We start from the raw sequence: 15,668 nt of genomic DNA on the forward strand, positions 1-15,668 counted from the left end.
TCGGCAGCTTGATAAGTTAAATGAATTGTACTTCATGTGTTTTAGCACTTCTTTCAAAGAAGTGAGAAATAGCGACTGAAGACAAGTCATCGTGCCTTTCAATTTTTCATGAATCTTATTTGGAGAAGGAAAAGTCCTCTCTAGACAGAGCTAACTTTTTTATTTTTAAAACTTCTGTTTGGTCCAAATAAATACTAATTTCCCTCACCTTTGGAAAGTGATACTTTCAGGGTAGAATGTACGATTAACTTCTGCTTGTTTGGTCACACAGGGAAATAGTGATTATTAAATTGATTCTCTCTCTTGAGGATTATGGTGCCTCTGTTAGCGGTGTATATTAAGGCAATCCTTATAGAGGTGGATCGTGCAGATTTGGTGATGCTGTACCTGAGAGTCAGGTCTGTCTTTACAACTCCCTAGTCAAGATTTAGCTGTAATATGTTATATTAGTATTTTACTTGTTGCTGGAATAGTTGTACAGATCTTAAGACAATTTTCCTGTTGCATTTCCAACTCTTCTACTTCCTTGATTGGCTCAGGAGAGATGTTGAGGAAAAAACGTCGTGAGAAGGATGGACACAAAGACCCCTTACTGGTTGAGGTGAACAGATTACAAGAGAATATTATGAAGGAGATTTCAGAGCTGCATAAAGAATCTGATGCAGCTGACAAGAAGCAGTCTGAGCTTGACAAAGTGGCACAAATCCTGGGGATTAACATATTTGAAAAACCCCGGAAACCATCCGTGGAAACGAAAGATTCCTTGGAAAAGAACAGCAAGTCAGAAAATGCAAAAGGTCTGGAGAAAACATCTTCCTCCAACAAGGTAAAGTCTTCTGGCTTCTGTGCTAATGATTTTCCCACTAAGAGAAGAGGGCACTGGGGAGGCAGCTGCTCCCAAACCTTTACTAGAAGATCATTTGATGTCATTTGTTATCACATCTCATATGCTGGTTTTGATCGTGCATGCAGGTGAGAGTCAATGCATCCGTGCTTATAATTTCCCTCAGGGTTTGTGCAGTTCAATACCACTTACTGGTTTTGATCTTGGTTTTGCTGAGGTGTTGGATTGAACAGTATCATGAGTGTTTGTAGCTGTTTGGTCTCAGTGCCATACCAGGAGGACAGACTTTTTTTCTCTACAACATTTCTGGCATGGCCTGTCAAGGAGGAATGTTTGTAGCAGCAAAGCTCTCTGCAAGTTTGGAGCATGTTGGTCTTCTCACTGGGTGAATATACTAACAAATCGCAAGACTTACATATGATTGTAAGCTTAAAATTATTATTATGTACATGCTATGTGTTTTCTCTTAAGAAATGTCAGTATGCATCAGTATGGTCTCTCTGACGTGGTCTATACTACTGAGTGCTGGATATACTAAAGCAGGTTTCTTGCATTCCAGAAGATAGTTTTTACTTTGGAAGTAGTGTATGATAGTAATGTCTGGAAGGTTATGCATGTATTCAGAAGATTAATTATCCTGCTTTTCAGATGTTTATTCAAATATTTAACAAAATAGCTGATGGGAAATGGTAGATGGTAGATGCTTTTTGTGCAGACCTTACCGTGTATTTTTTGCAGAGAGGGAAATGTTTGTAGGATAAGAGGTATAAACTACAAGGTCACTCGGATCAGTGTATCCTGTAAACTTTTCCTTATGCTTCATCCTGGTCTGGTTCAGAGAACTCATTAGATGCCGTTCATTTTAAGACTTGCTTTTGTGGTTTGTTTTTGTTGTTTCTTGAAACATCACTGAAGTTTAGTATCCACTTAATTTTACAAATCATTTGCTTCAGTCACCACATTGTAAAGCTAAAGTAGGTAACAATGTCTGTTAAATCCTACATTGCAGTGTTATATTGCTTTCTTTTCTTGCGATATGGCATGTGTGAATATGTTTTTCATTATTTTAACTTTCATTGTTTGTATTGTCCAAGCCCATAATGACTTGATCCCCTTTTCATAGTTCTGTATTTTAACATGGAAAATTCTGAGTTCTAGCCAGGAACATTTAATAATTTCAGATATCTGTAGACACATAGGACACTGCCTTTAGTCTCTAAGATTCACCTTGTAATTCTGATTGTTAACTTTTTTTTAATGAAAAGAAAGATGGTGCGGGCCTTTTGACACTGAGATTGGTTGACTGCCAACCTAAGGGCAGAAACGTATGCCTTTCTGCTGATTTGCAAGCTACTTTGTAGTCCCTTGCTGCTGAATCTGTGTCTGTGTATTGCAGTTACATAGTCGTTGCAGAGGTGAGCCTTGTTGTACTAAACAGACAGATTGTCCCTTGTGGGCTCTGAAGAGCAGCAAATTATAAAGGCATCTTTGAGCTGGGGTTAAGCACAAACTGGGTTTAAGAGTTGGCTATCACCTATCTATGTGAGAAGCATTGTCTTTTTAAAGTTCTGATTGAGATAGTATTTTTATAGGATATGTTGGGTTGGGTGTATGTCTGTAAATAACACAAACGGTGACACTTCTCAGACATCATGAACATCCTTCCATGCACTTCCTGCAGATCGTAAGTTGATCTTCTCATTGTTTAAGAGAATGTCAGCTTTGCGGTGTTCTTGCAGACAGAATATATGCAACTATTTACTCGGTCACTTCCTACTCTGCTATCAAGAACTAGGTCGTATTGGGATAGTGCTATCTGTGGGGTGCATAGTAGCCTGGGTATCTCTTCATTGTTTGATTTACAATGTATGTTGTGTGGGTTGGTGTTAATAGGAGAGAATCTATCCCTGATTATCAGATGGAATTTCAAGTAAGGCAGATGTTATTTAATAGTTTTGAATCTGCTTAAGTAAATTTGATCAACACCAATAGTGAATAACTTGGAAATCATGCAACCAACTCGGGTCTAAGTTAACATGCTATTCTTTCCAGACTGCCATGCAGATTAGAAATGATAACATAATGGGCTTTCAGCCATTGAAAATGTAACTCAAAACTCAAAATACATCTAGTACTATTGTAATCTAAATTAGCAGGGCTCATTCATGATCTATTTCAGGGATTATTTGTTTTGCTACTCTGCAGTGTTAGTATAGTATTAATTTTGGCTAGAGTCCTGAAATGTATGATGTCTTTCTGTACAACTCAATGTAAGTGCAAATATCACATGCTTAAATCACAAGATGCTTCACCTTATATACTTAAGTAGTTAACAAAACACCATCTTTCTATTAATGCTGAGCAACGAGTCTCCTGGAGAATTCAGGAACTCCCAAATAATCTGATAAAGCTGATTGAGTTAAATACATTTAGTCACCTAATTCTTACTTCTTTTTTCATTCTGCTTTCATCCAAGCTACTTTACAGTAATTTCTGAATGCTTCTAGGGGAACCATTTTAGGTCTTCTGGGCACTGTTTGGCTAGTATGGTAAATTGGAACTATTCAGATCTTTATGTGAAACCCATAAAGTGGGAAGGGTGCATGCCATAGGGAATTTGTTCATTTGGTTCCTTGATTACCTACAACCATCCAGCCATTACATCTGGGAACCTTATTGGAAGCTCTTCACTGCGGCCATGCAGCGTCTTAGTCGGCAATACCAGCTCTCTGAAACAGTGGAATTAGCCGGGGCGCTGAAAAGCAGGTGATAAATTTTTTTTTTTTTTTCTTGGTGTGTGTGGCTTCTGCTGGAGGCAGGTTCTGAGTTCTAGAGCATTATGTCTGTCCTGCCTTGTCTTAGAGAAGTGTTTCCTTTTGTTCAATTTAGGAATCAAAAACTACTAATGAAAAATCCAGAGGTAGAAGCCCGAAGCCAGCAGAATCCTCTTCACAGTCCTCCAAACATCCTTTCCAGTTGGCCAATATTTATGAGTATTATGATGCAGGGAACCACTGGTGCAAAGACTGCAATACCATCTGCGGGACCATGTTTGACTTTTTCACACACATGCATAATAAGAAACACAGACAGGTATGTTGCAGGCTTCCTTCGCTAAGTGCATTTCATATTGCTCTAAATGTTAACACTAAAACATACATCACAGAACTACATTTTACAAGAGCACCTGAAGTAATAATGAACCCAAGAAGTTGCTTATCAAATTCTTTTTCCCTAATGTTGGACTTGAGCAGTTTGTACAGGTACCAGTGTGTTCTGACTAGTGTAAATGGGGCCTGTGTCCAGTTCACTCGGAAACTAGCGTTTGATATTTGTGTTTCTTATGTTTACCTGTTCTTTGCTATCATTTACATTTTACCCTTTTCACAGGTTATTTTCTCATTATAAATTGCAAAATGGGAGGGGAAGGAGAGGAAAACATAGTTCCTGTAAATATTTGCAAGTTGATTTTAATGTTCAGTGTTCTGAAAGGATGTTAAAAAGGAAAAAGACAAGTGTACTTGCCTTGCTAGTGTAATATATGAGCCTGTATACCTCTGTCACTGTGCAAATAGACCCTGGATCCTTACAACAGACCTTGGGCTTCGAAGACCCAGAGTGAGACCAAACAAGACTCCATAAAACGCATCGATAAGATAACTGTTCCTGCCAAAGGTACGTTGATTTTTTTTAGCTTGGGTATCATCTCCCTTTGCCCTCCAGCACGTTCCAGTTGCTCAGAGAAAGGAATTTCAAAACTTCACCTTGTTAGAAGAGCACATATAGATACTGTATTATTAGGTAAAAGACAAATAATTTAATTTCCTGGTTGTTCTTGTGGAAAAGGTCATGAAGCAAGAATGCAGGAAAACATAGTGTGGTTCCTTCTCTTCGTTTTAGAGTTTAGTTTTTTCTTTTAATACCAGGTGACTTTTTCTTTCTCCAGTATAGTTCTGAAGTGATTTTTGCTAACGTATTAGAATTCAGAACATGACCACAAGAGCTTGCTGTGTTTGGGCAGAACGTGTGCAATACTCCACGCAGTCTTGCAACAGGCTCTTCCATTCAATACATTTTTAGTAGACGTGTCCTTGAAAAGTCACTGATAAGTACTTGGTAGAGCATGGATACAGAGAATCTGAGAAAGCTGTGTGGAAGGGGCTGTAAGTTATTTGAAAGTTAATACAAGATTTAAAATCTGAACGTCTAAATAGGCCTGCCAGTGATCAGTCTCAGTTTATATTAATCTGTTACGTACTTCGAGTAGTGCCCACTAAAGGAAAATCTGCAGTGTGTTAGATCACTGCAGCTGGTTCTGTAGGCACAAGGATGTAGTCTTGCTGAACTTCAATGAAAATACTTGCGTTCTTTTTATAAACGAGGTGTTTAGTGTTTGAGCAAACTATACCACAAAGATGGAAAATAGATTAAGACTGTAGGAAATGTTAACCCACTTGAATAGGGGATAGCCTTAATACGATGGAGAGCACTAAAATAATTTTTAAAATCATAGTAATCAAGCTTCTTCAGTTTACATGTTTGCTCCTGGTAGTGGTGTTTCCCGTACTGTAAGCTTAAGGAGACCAGCATTAACTGTTCCGAAAGCAACATGGCTGGAAGTTTTGCTGTTGTTCTTTGATATGTTTATCTGGCTTTGTTAAGAGCTTGGCATTTATTAAGTTTTGTTTCTCTGATCATTTTCTTCGGCCTTTTCAGGCTCTGAGTTTCTGATTCCCATTACTGGATATTATTGCCAGCTCTGTCATGAATTTTTTGGAGATCAAATCTCAGCAGAGCAGCATGTGAAAAGTCATCCCCACAATGAGAAATACAAGGTTGGTAACTGGTGTACCAGGAGTGAGTCATTCCTTGTGTTAGATTCTACTTGTTCTGTCTTCCTTTCCTGAAGAATGACATTTGACTCCTCAGAGTATATGTATTTGGTTATCTTCACTACATTCTACTGAACTAAATAAGCAGAACTTCCCACTACACAGAGACTAATCTTTCATGTGCATGAGGTTGAAATGGTGTTTAAGTCCCAGCGTTGATTTTCAAACTCTTCTGTAAAGTGACAGCACTGCTGCAAGCCACCACTCAATTCACATTAAATTACAGAATGTGGTCTTTGTAGCATCGCGGTTTCTTGGTAGGAAGTTTTCTGCTCTCTTAGTGTTGAGATGGCACCTCCTGAACAAGTCAAAACTGTTACAGAGCTGAATTTATTTATTTCTTTTTCATGGAAACAGTGGCTAAAATTGTGCCATTTATTTCCACAGAAATACATAGATGAAAACCCACTCTATGAAGAGAGGAGAAATCTAGACCGTCAAGCTGGGTTGGCTGTAGTTCTGGAAACAGAGCGCAGGCGGCAGAGTGAGCTGAAACGGAAACTAGTTGAGAAACAGAAAGAAGAGAAGGATGAGAAGAAACCAAAAATAATAAAGAAAGAGGAAGCAAAGAGCATCCCGGAGCTTGGAGAAGGGACTAGTGAAACTCAAGGCAAAATAGATTCTTCTGGGCGAAAAATGGGTATCAAGCTTAAACTGAAGAAGGAAGATAAGAAGGAGGAGAAAAAAGAAGAAAAGAAAGAGGAATCTAAAAAGGAATCACCAAGTCAGACTTCCTTTGGGAAATTCAGCTGGAAAAAGACTGAGAGAGAGGATAAAACCCTGGGAGGAGCTATTCCAAAGGAGGAGAGTACAGAAGGAAACAAAGAGGAGAGCAAGTGTCTGTCTGGGAAACTCCATGTCAAGCCCATTGAAATCAAGCTGTCTGGAAAAACTGTTATTCCACACACTAGCCCATGGACACCAGTTGTTTTCACATCAACACCAGCAAAAATTCTACCTAATCTACCAGTCCCCACCATGATTTTCAGGAAGTCTACTGCTGCAACAGTTAGCAAACCAGCACCTTTGAACACCTTTTTATCCATAAAATCCTCTGGAGCTACCACCAAACCACTGCCTGTAGTAAAAGAAACCAATGCAGATCTTCTACTGCCTCCGGATATCATCTCAAAAGCTTTTGGAGGAGAAGAAGTAATTTTAAAAGGGGCAGAGGAGGATCTGAAAGCAGCAGAGAAAAGTGAGTCTTCTCAAACTTCTGATATACCACCTTCACGCCCTCCTCCACCAGCAGTCCAGCAGGCAGCTGTCATCCCTGCAGATGAAGTAGCTCCAGGTGTGTCTGAAAGTGAACAGACAATGCTGGCAATGCCTGTGAGACCCCCTCCACCACCACCACCTTCAACTGCTTTCAGTGATCAGGCAAAAAAGGTAGAGAAACGAAACTCTTGCTTGGCCACAGCCAATGCTAAAGATCTCTATGATATTTTCTACAGTAGTGGTGGAAAGGGTTCGGCTGACAGCAAGCTTGCAAGTTCTGCACTTCCAAATGGAGAAAGCTCTAACCTAACAAAACCTGCAGACTTATCTGCAAACCCTAGAACAAATAATAGCTCATCTTCCATGAAGGAGGATTCTCAGAACATGGCTACTGAAGTTAGCCAAGTCCACTCAGCTGAGCAAAGCTCAGAGCTGGAGAAAACTGATACTCAGGAGACTTCAATACTTCATATTGAGATGAGCCCTGATGTTGAAAATGGTATTCAGAAAGACGTAGGTCAAAAATTTCAGCTTCCTCTTTCAACAGATGTTCGGACTAAATTGAAAGAAGATTCCTCACAGTGTAATAATCAAGTAACAGGGAGTTGGGTTCTTAGTGAGAATCAGGCTGAAATGAACAAGAAACCACTTCAGTCTCAGCTATCGGAAATGTTGGTCACAGAATTGCCAGAAACAAAAAATGCTTCTGGTATCCAGATGCCTGCAGAAATTGGACTTGTGGATACAGGAGGTGGAGAGCAGGTAGGCGGTCAGGAATTCTGTGTTCTACAGACAACAGAGGTCCAAGAGAAATTTGGACAGGAAGATGCAAGTAAAACTTCCATTACTAACACAAACGTTCCTGGTACCCTGGAGAAAGATGCAGAGATGAAAGACCGGGAAGTAAAAGCGGTAAAGACTGAGCTTAGCTTACACCCAAAGACATTGTTACCTGAAACACAGAATGAAATTAAAAATTTGGAAAATTCCCATTTGGTAGAGGAAAAGTTAAGTGATAACTGTAGAAGTCACTCAGAAACTGATAGTCCAGACTTACTCTGTGATTCTCAAAACACCTCAAAAGAAAAACCTTCAGTAGCAGTAATGACAGAACAGAATTCTATTGATGCCTCCTTAAAAGATGTAAAACTGAAAAGTGTAGCTTTGGAAGTATCTCAGCCAGGAGTCCTTGGCGAAGCTCCCCGAATTTCAGAAACCCAAAATAAGATTTCAGAATTGACAAGAAGTCCTGGTGAATGGGACACTTCCAGAAGTAGTAATGGAGAACAGGTCATCACAACCCATTCTTGTTCTGAAAGTGGTTGGGATCTACCAAATACTCCAAATGTAGAAATAAAAACTGGTTCTAATGAAGTTAGTGCTTCAGAATTGACAGAGGTATGGCCAGACACATGTCTTGCCAACACAGGAACTAGAATTAGTGTATTAAAAGGTCAAGAAAAAGTTCGATCTGAACCTTCAGGCCATGCAGTATTAGATAACCAAACCCAAAGGCAAGAAGTTGCATGGTTAGTCAACGCCTGCTCTGCGAACATTGTTGAACTCAGATCCAGTGTAGAATTAGTAGTTGAAGTTGAAAAAAAATCATTAGGACACACCGGATCTGATGCAACATTAGATAATGTTTTTATCAAGAGAGATGCAAAACAAGTAGGGACTGGAGGCTTTTCTAGGGCTCGCTCTGATCTTGTCCGAGAGTCAGTAGTTGGTTTATCAGCAGATTTCCATAGGGACCGTCTTTCAGAAGAAGCTGTCCACTTCCGAGAAACAAAGCATGAGGTTTTAAGAACCTCAGCAGCCAATGACTTTCATGTGAATAGCACTCACTCAGGATTGAACACTGAGCGATCTGAAAGTCTCTCTGCAGATGTTTGTGTGGATAACGACAAAGTTTCTTTGACATCAGAAGATGTGAAACATAATGAGACTCCCTTCCAGAAAGCAGAGCTCGAGTTTAAAAGCACTGATTTCAGTTTGGGAGATACTAAGGTAAAACGTGAATGCTTCAGCATCCGTACAGCGGGACATTTAAATAAGAATACGGAAGAAGTCTCAAAACTAGAAACTATTGCATCCATTAGGTTGGAGTCCAATAAACTTAAGAAGCTGGCCATTGAAAAAACAGTGGATAAAACAGAGATTACTGATTTTGCTACATTGACTTCTGGTAGTCAGGAAGATAAATTTTGCACACGGATTTCTCAAAAAGATATGCCACAGCTTGGATTGCAGTCCTCAAATACTGACACTACAGAAGTGGTCATGCCAGTTCTAGAAATGCAGGGCATTTCTCCCATGTCTGAGATCCTTCTGCAAGTGAGGGAGAGCAAAGGTGGAGCTGCTGAAATGCTGTCACTGAGTTGTGACGGAGGCAACGCAGAAAGTCAGGCTTCTGGGTGCATGGAAACTTTCCTTCCTGAACTCAAAGAAACACGTGGAAATGAAAGTGGCTCAGGAAGCAAGGGAGCATGCACCATCCAGAGCAAGAAGACTGAGCAAACAGAAACTGCTGACAGTTTGGAAGCTACAACAAATTCAGGAATTGCTGAAAGCTTAGCAGAAAGCCCAGTGGGTTGAAGTGAACCCAGCCAGTCCCAATATTTGAGGAGCCAGAGCTGGGATTATGTATATTGTTTTTGTTTGGGTTTTTGTTCCAGTTGAGGGGTTTGGGTGTATTTTGCATCCTGTGGTAGGACTTGACTAAAGTGAAACTTACATTATCGGAAATCAGACACATACTTTATTCTGTACATAATTGATTGTGTAAAATGTTTTTTCATGTGAATTTTTTTGCCAATTTCTTTTCTACACTCTGCTATTAAAATGGAATCTCTCATTTATAATGCGTGCGTCTTTGTTGTTCATTTTGGGGGCTTTTATTCTTTGACCATTCTTGGATGATTTCCAGCTCACCCTGTTTGTGTCAGTAGCACCATGAGTAGCCCAGCCACTGGGACAAGCTCAAGAACAGCAATTTAGAATTTGAGGAAATGGAGACTTGCAGAAGAGCTAAAACTGAAAATTTCTTTAAACTGTAATGCATGGTTTTGTTTACTTTCATTGTTTGAAATGCAAGAATGTGATTAGAGTTGATTTTGTTTGTTTATCTGTCTCTGTGATTTGTAATTATTGTTGTATTACATCTGTACTTAAGCTGTTTCATTGTATTGTATAAGCACATGTATGGATGCCACATCAATAAGCAAGGGGAGAAAATCTGCCCGACTGGCTTTTGGAGAAGAAGACTAATCGGTAAGGCTCTGTGGCCTGACACCTGGACCAGACATATTGAGGTCACTTACATGATTTGAAATGGGCTTTCTTTCATTGTATTGTGATCCAGTAACTATTTGTGTTAAATCATTTAGCAGCTGACCAGCTCTGAAGAAGCAGAAGATCAGAACCCTGGTGTCAGGAATTGGACTCGCTTCATGTGATACAGACACATGCATGCCTACCCTGAATGGTCCTTGAGCTATCAAAAGCTCTAGTGTGATGGTTCTCATTTGTATAGCTTGTTAAAGACTAAAGTATTAAATGTGTTTGCTTGGATAAATATAACATTTTTATTTGTAAATTGTTTAAAAAATAAACATATGGTGGTCAACAAGACTTTCTTCTCGATTTTCTTTTTTTTCTGAACTCAAGGAAACTGTTTTATTTAAATTAGTTTCTAACTCCTGTAGTAGCTGGTAAAATTGAGAAACTGTAGATGATGAAGATGTTCAACAGTTAGCTTGCTCAGTAAAAAAATTATTTATTCCCAGCTGAAGTCAATGGAAGAACTATCGTCAACATCATCAGTGGAAGTTTGTTTGAAGTCCTGAGCCCTATGTAAAGCTCGAGGTGGGGCATCGGGGTGGGGGAACCCAAGGAGAGTTCATATTTCTGTAATCGCTACCAGCATGTGGACCTCCAGAGGGGGGAAAAAAAATCACCATTTTTCTTCTGTTTCCATGACTGTGTGTGAAGAAGGTATGAAATATTTTTCAGAGTCATTATGGTGGTTTTCATATTAGAAATGTAAGAACTATTTAAGCTGAATTTGGAAATCTAGTATAAATGGTCGTCACCAAAAAAAGGTAATTAAGAAGGGAAGAGGGGTTTGAGAAAGGGTCTTTAAGCTTTTTTTATGATGTTAAGCAGTTACTGCATTGAATATAAGAAGTCTTTGTTAGTATCATTGCCCTACTTTCTTCAAATAACCATTTGCTGTCAAAACCAAAGAGAGCAAGGTTTGACATGCTTTGATACTTTTAAAATGGAGTTGGGTAATGAGTAGAGATTGCTTAAATTCTGGTTTATAAAAAAGTCCTTTGTAGTTGTTTCTTGGTTTTCTTCTGTATTTTTTTTTATTATATATCTGAGTTTATTTGTTTACAGTTGACAGCTAAATTTCCCCCCCCGCCCCCATTTTCTCTCCAATTTCTTCAGTGAAGTGCTTGGTCCCTTGTAAATCCACAGAGGAAGAGGGGAACTGGTTTTCTTGCCTCCTTGTATTGAGGGATATCAGTGCAGGGAAGGGAGATATTAAAGGGAAGGATGAATTTTTCCATAGTTCTGCATTTTAGATGGTGCTGCTTTGGGATACAGACATGCTTTTTGGTTAGTTTCCTTTTCCAGATTGGTTTTCATGAAGGTCTCGGTGCATGCAACGGCAAACAGAATAATTTGGACAATCGTCTTCTTCAGACAACCTTATTCAATGCTGTGTTACCTGTGTGGGACATACTGTTGATTAACTTTAGTTTGGGGGAAAGGACATAAATATAAATCCAATACCCCTGTTTTCTGCTTTCCTACAGTTGCTTCTACAAGTAGTGGTGGTGTTCAGTGCTGAACCTGGCTGGCCATGAATGGAGAGCAGCTAGCACCAAGGGAAAGCAAGAGCCTTGCAAATGAGCCTTATCCCATATTTGTCTTCAGCTTTCCAGAAGCTGAACCTTCCTATGGTACAAATTAAATAGTACTTCTCTTCATGCCCTTTATTCACACTGGAAGAAAGATTAATTTGGTCTTTTTTGAGGTAGGGTTAAATGTACTCCTCGAACTGCTGGAATGGACAAGAACAAAAGAGATGATGTAGGTGATGACATCTAGGCAGATTGGCAGACAGAGGCTTTAACACTGTCTTGCAATTTCATGAAATGGCATATATTTTTATTTATGTATTCTTTTTTTTTCTTTGTTCTTTTTTTTTTTTTTTTTTTTGCTGTGGTTTCCAGAGGCATGCAGTAAATGATTTATCCACTGTACTGGTCCCCTGTGCTGGCAGAGCTGTAGCATAGTGCACTGACTGGGAAGCCTTAAGTTCTAGGCTGGCCTTGGACTCTTGACTCCAGATCCTCAGGAGGAGGGGTGAGTTAATGGAGGGGATTTACTTGTGTGTTTGAATGGTGCAATACAGCATTAACTCTCCTTCCCGACCTAGTTCCCTAAAAGCTGCATAAGGTATAAGAAGTTACCTTTCTCCTCATTTTTAGAAAGCTGCAGATAGGGAGGAAATAAGCCTAGTTTGAATGTTGCTTTCTTTACACTACTTCAAACCAGGCACAAATACCTAGTAAATTCAAAGGACAATGGATTAACTCTAAGCCTTCATTTGATTCTGCAACCTTTAGTTTGCCATGATGGAGGCTGGTAGAAAGGCCTTTCTCCTGGATGAAGTTTGTTGCAAAACCAAGCTTTTTTAAGAGGCAGTGGAAGAAGAGCCGTGGAAAAGCTGCTGGTGTTCTGTCGGTCTATTGTACATCCAGGTGATTTTTTAATACTTCTTCCAGTTTCTTTTAACATCTGTGGCTGCATTTGGAAAGGAGAAGCAGCCTTCGAATGTTTACAATTTGCAGAAAACTTTAAAAGCAAAAGTAATGTTTTAGACAAAATACAGTAATTTTTTTTTCCTGGGGTAGTCTCTTGGGCAGGTAAATCTTGCTTCTAGTTTGCTGGAATCTTGTCTTTGACTAAGTTTTAACTAAGCAGCAGATAGGCTTTTGGGGGGATTGTTTCTTTGGTTTAGACTTTTAAATGGCATGTGAGCAGGGAAGAAATGTATCAACCAGCATTCTGTTATTAATTTTTTCCAAATGTTTGTGTCTTAGTGGTAAAAAGTACAAGTAGTAGATTAAGGTGTAAGGTCTCTGCTGTTTCTTAAATCTTGCCAAGGGTGAAAATAAATGACTAATTCTTATCTAAGGGAAGCTGCATAAAGATCTTAAATTTTGCCCATGGAAACAGATAGCAGGAAAAGTGGGCAAAGACAAATTTTTTTTTTTAGCCTAGTAAACCCCAAACAGTTGTCAGAAATAGCAAGTGAAAGTAAGTGATGAAGGCAGAAGTCTCTTTAAAAAAACAAACCCACAACCATCCACCAAACTACTGCATCCCAAAGCATGATAAAACTGTATTTCTTTAGTGCAAAGGGCAAGAAAAGTTGCATGAGATAGATAGGTTTTTATGTGGCACTTCATGAAATACTGCGTTGGTTTATTACTCTCCTAGAACATTACAGAAAGGTAAAGGGAGCAAAATAATTCTCTGAGACAGAATTCAGTCCTCTTCTGCCTGCTGCACAGACTAAGTGCAAACAGCCTACGTGCCACTACTGTAGGAGTATAAAGCAGCCTTAACATTGATTTTACTTGACTCCTCTGCATCTGTCTAGCATGAAGAAGGAGAGAGAGGTGCGGGTTATGGTTGCTAGACCATCCTTCCTGTTAGCTATTTTCAGCCAATATGAATGTATTTCTGGTTGTAACCAGCTTGAGCAAAATCCTGCAGCTGCAGACTGTTACATTCTGCCTTAGAGCAGAAATCCGAGGCTCCATATTCAGTATTAGTTGCTGGGTTTTGTTTTGCAGTCCCACCTCCACCTCTTCTTGGGCTGTCTTTTTGCTTGCAATGAGAAGGCCGATTACCATATGTTAGCAGTTCTAGGCTCTAGTAAAATGAGTCAAGCTGCTGTAATAATTCCCATGAAGCTGTACAGCAACCGAGGGTGCAGGGAGCAGAGCCATCAGAATTGCTCAGGCAGGTGGTAGAGAACAGTTGAGTAGCTGCAGAAGATAAAACCTGTATCAGAGCTGCTTCAAGGAAAGCGATGTTCCCTTTTACCAGTCGGCTGACTGAAGAATCTTCAGTTTACAGACAGGAAAGCACACACGCAAGGTAACGTTTCAATTCTTAATTAATATAACTTTTTCTTCAAGAAACTGCTTTTGTGGGGGAGCTTTAGGCGGAGCCTAAGCAACAACAGTAGGGATCACTTGGGGATACCACCCTGTTTAATTTGCTTGCAAACTTCAGATGAATGTAGAAACAACGTAACCCTTTTGAGCAATGGTAGCTGTGAGAAATAGGAAAAGCCCTGTAACAGCTATCTGGTAAATGGTAGGGATAATAGTCACATCAGTACTCACATTAGGCTGTGTTCATCTCCTGTCAGGTATGAAAAAACAGAAATTAAAGGTAAATGCCAGATAATTAGATGAGAGAAGGACTCATGTAGCTATGCATCTGAAAGATGGGTATTTAGAAATGCTTGATTAGTGGGGAAAAAAACAACGTCTATTAGCAAGGGAGTATCAGTCACTGCTTTTTCTCCTAAGAACTGAAGGTTTAATGCAATTAAACCCATTTAAATATGGTGCTTTCCAGGTACTGTTTAAACTTCATGTCCTCTGCCAGTTAGGTTCAAACCCAGTATACCTTGATTGTGTCTCTAGCCATATCGTCCAAGATAGGATTACAAAAGTAATTCACACTTGTATTTTATGTATTCAGTGCAATGAATTCATGCAATGGATTCAGTATGGCTGGGAGGGGTGGGGGGATGAATGCCATATCTGCATTTGCTACAGTACTTTATAATTCACATTTGATCTATCTGGCATTTGATATAAGATACAGGTGTGGACAGCCTGCTTCAACCTGGTTACAATGTCTACAGAAGAGAGATCATCCAAGATATTAACTTACTAATGTAATTCTTCCTCTGAGAGTTGCATTTGTGTTTCAGAATGCAAGAAAGGCTTACAAGTTGAAAGTTTATTTCAGGTTTGTACCATGAACCCTCTACTTTATAAGCTTAGCATCCTAGACAAAAGCATCAAATACATAGCTTTTAGTTACCCTAGTTCTTACAAGTCTCTTCTAGTGTACTACCTACATTCACAGTATGTTCAGCTACAACTGTTTTCATTCTGTATTAAGCTTGCCAGATTTCTTCCAGACTACATCAAAAGCTTTTGGTATTGAAAGCTTTTGATGCAGAGGGGAAAACAATTAAAAGGCCCTCAGGTTTGGGAATGGGACAGTCAAACCCAGCAGACGCTCAGCAAGCAGGATTTTAGGATGAGCATTGAGTTTGCTGTAACAAGCCCATTCTTTTTGCTGGCTTTTGGTTAATTTCCACAGGAGCTAAGAAAAACGTTATCTGGAACTGCTGGACTTCTGGAATCCTGTTCTGAGAAGGTGGGTGCAGATTTGCATGACTGGAATGGTATCTCTTTCTCTTCTCTTTGGTATGAGGGCACATTCTTTTCATTATTATTAATGTGATTAATCAGTGAGGCTTTTTCTATATTCTTAATGGTTAAACATGCTGTTCATGGGTATGTCTGTAATTTAAGTTCCTTTGCCAGCATCCAAGAAGACTGTATATGTGTGGGTGCTTCCTTTCTCTTGATTAAACAGTA

At 39.4% G+C, this 15,668-nt stretch overlaps 1 protein-coding gene across 3 annotated transcripts in view; it reads left to right on the forward strand.

Moving 5' to 3' along the window:
* ZNF318 (zinc finger protein 318) overlaps positions 1-10,587 on the forward strand; it is a 29,012-nt gene extending 18,425 nt beyond the window's left edge. For 2 of the 3 annotated variants that reach the window (XM_069800461.1, XM_069800462.1), the window contains 5 exons: positions 540-826; positions 3,734-3,937; positions 4,420-4,519; positions 5,561-5,679; positions 6,124-10,587. In XM_069800461.1, coding sequence (XP_069656562.1) covers positions 540-826; positions 3,734-3,937; positions 4,420-4,519; positions 5,561-5,679; positions 6,124-9,552 — 4,139 coding nt within the window. In that variant the 3' untranslated portion in view covers positions 9,553-10,587. The remainder of the gene's footprint in view (positions 1-539; positions 827-3,733; positions 3,938-4,419; positions 4,520-5,560; positions 5,680-6,123) is intronic. The other variant, XR_011327511.1, reaches the window with a different exon arrangement.
* Positions 10,588-15,668: the final 5,081 nt, after the last annotated feature.

This window comes from Haliaeetus albicilla, chromosome 13, assembly GCF_947461875.1.
Source record: "Haliaeetus albicilla chromosome 13, bHalAlb1.1, whole genome shotgun sequence".
In the NCBI taxonomy this organism is placed as follows: Eukaryota; Metazoa; Chordata; class Aves; order Accipitriformes; family Accipitridae; genus Haliaeetus; species Haliaeetus albicilla.